The 468-nt window shown below is 44.7% G+C and overlaps 1 protein-coding gene across 1 annotated transcript in view; it reads left to right on the top strand.

Moving 5' to 3' along the window:
- Positions 1–423: 423 nt before the first annotated feature.
- The window catches only part of Herc6 (HECT and RLD domain containing E3 ubiquitin protein ligase family member 6), a 52,093-nt gene continuing 52,048 nt past the window's right edge, over positions 424–468 (top strand). The window contains exon 1 of the mRNA XM_090343969.1: positions 424–446. Coding sequence (XP_090200095.1) covers positions 424–446 — 23 coding nt within the window. The remainder of the gene's footprint in view (positions 447–468) is intronic.

Here is a 468-nt window from a genome sequence, read left to right as displayed (position 1 = left end):
GTGTTGTGAGTTGATGGAACTTCCACACACACCTCTGGCAATAGTCTATAATGAATGCTTTCATGGGAGACTCAGCATTGCCTGCAGCAAAAGGTATGAACTTCTCACCTATTCTCTTGCTGCAGGCCATGTAGAGATCCATCCTGTCCCCAAGCTAAAAGGACTTCAGAGAGAAGCTTTTGGTTATACAAGCTTCACATTTTCATAGCCACCGTGACTGCTACCTCAATAATCAGTCACCTACAGTTACTGTCTAGGAAGCAATGCACAAAATTTTGGGGATGCTGAAAGTAGAGGAGAGAGGCTGGAGAAGATAAAGAAATGGAGTTTTCCTCCTAGAATGCCATTTTCCTGAGGATTACAAACCACTCCTCTGAACCACTTTCCCCCTGGGACCAGCTCTTCCTGTTTTCCACTGCTGCCATGTCGAATCCTGCAATATTAAGGTCAATTAAGGAAGGCTCATCA

The sequence above is a fragment of the Megascapheus bottae genome, chromosome 13, assembly GCF_031878675.1.
Source record: "Megascapheus bottae isolate mThoBot1 chromosome 13, mThoBot2.hap1, whole genome shotgun sequence".
Lineage (NCBI taxonomy): Eukaryota > Metazoa > Chordata > Mammalia > Rodentia > Geomyidae > Megascapheus > Megascapheus bottae.
The sequence above is the reverse complement of the archived record's forward strand: the minus strand, read 5'-3'. Positions and strand labels throughout refer to the sequence as shown.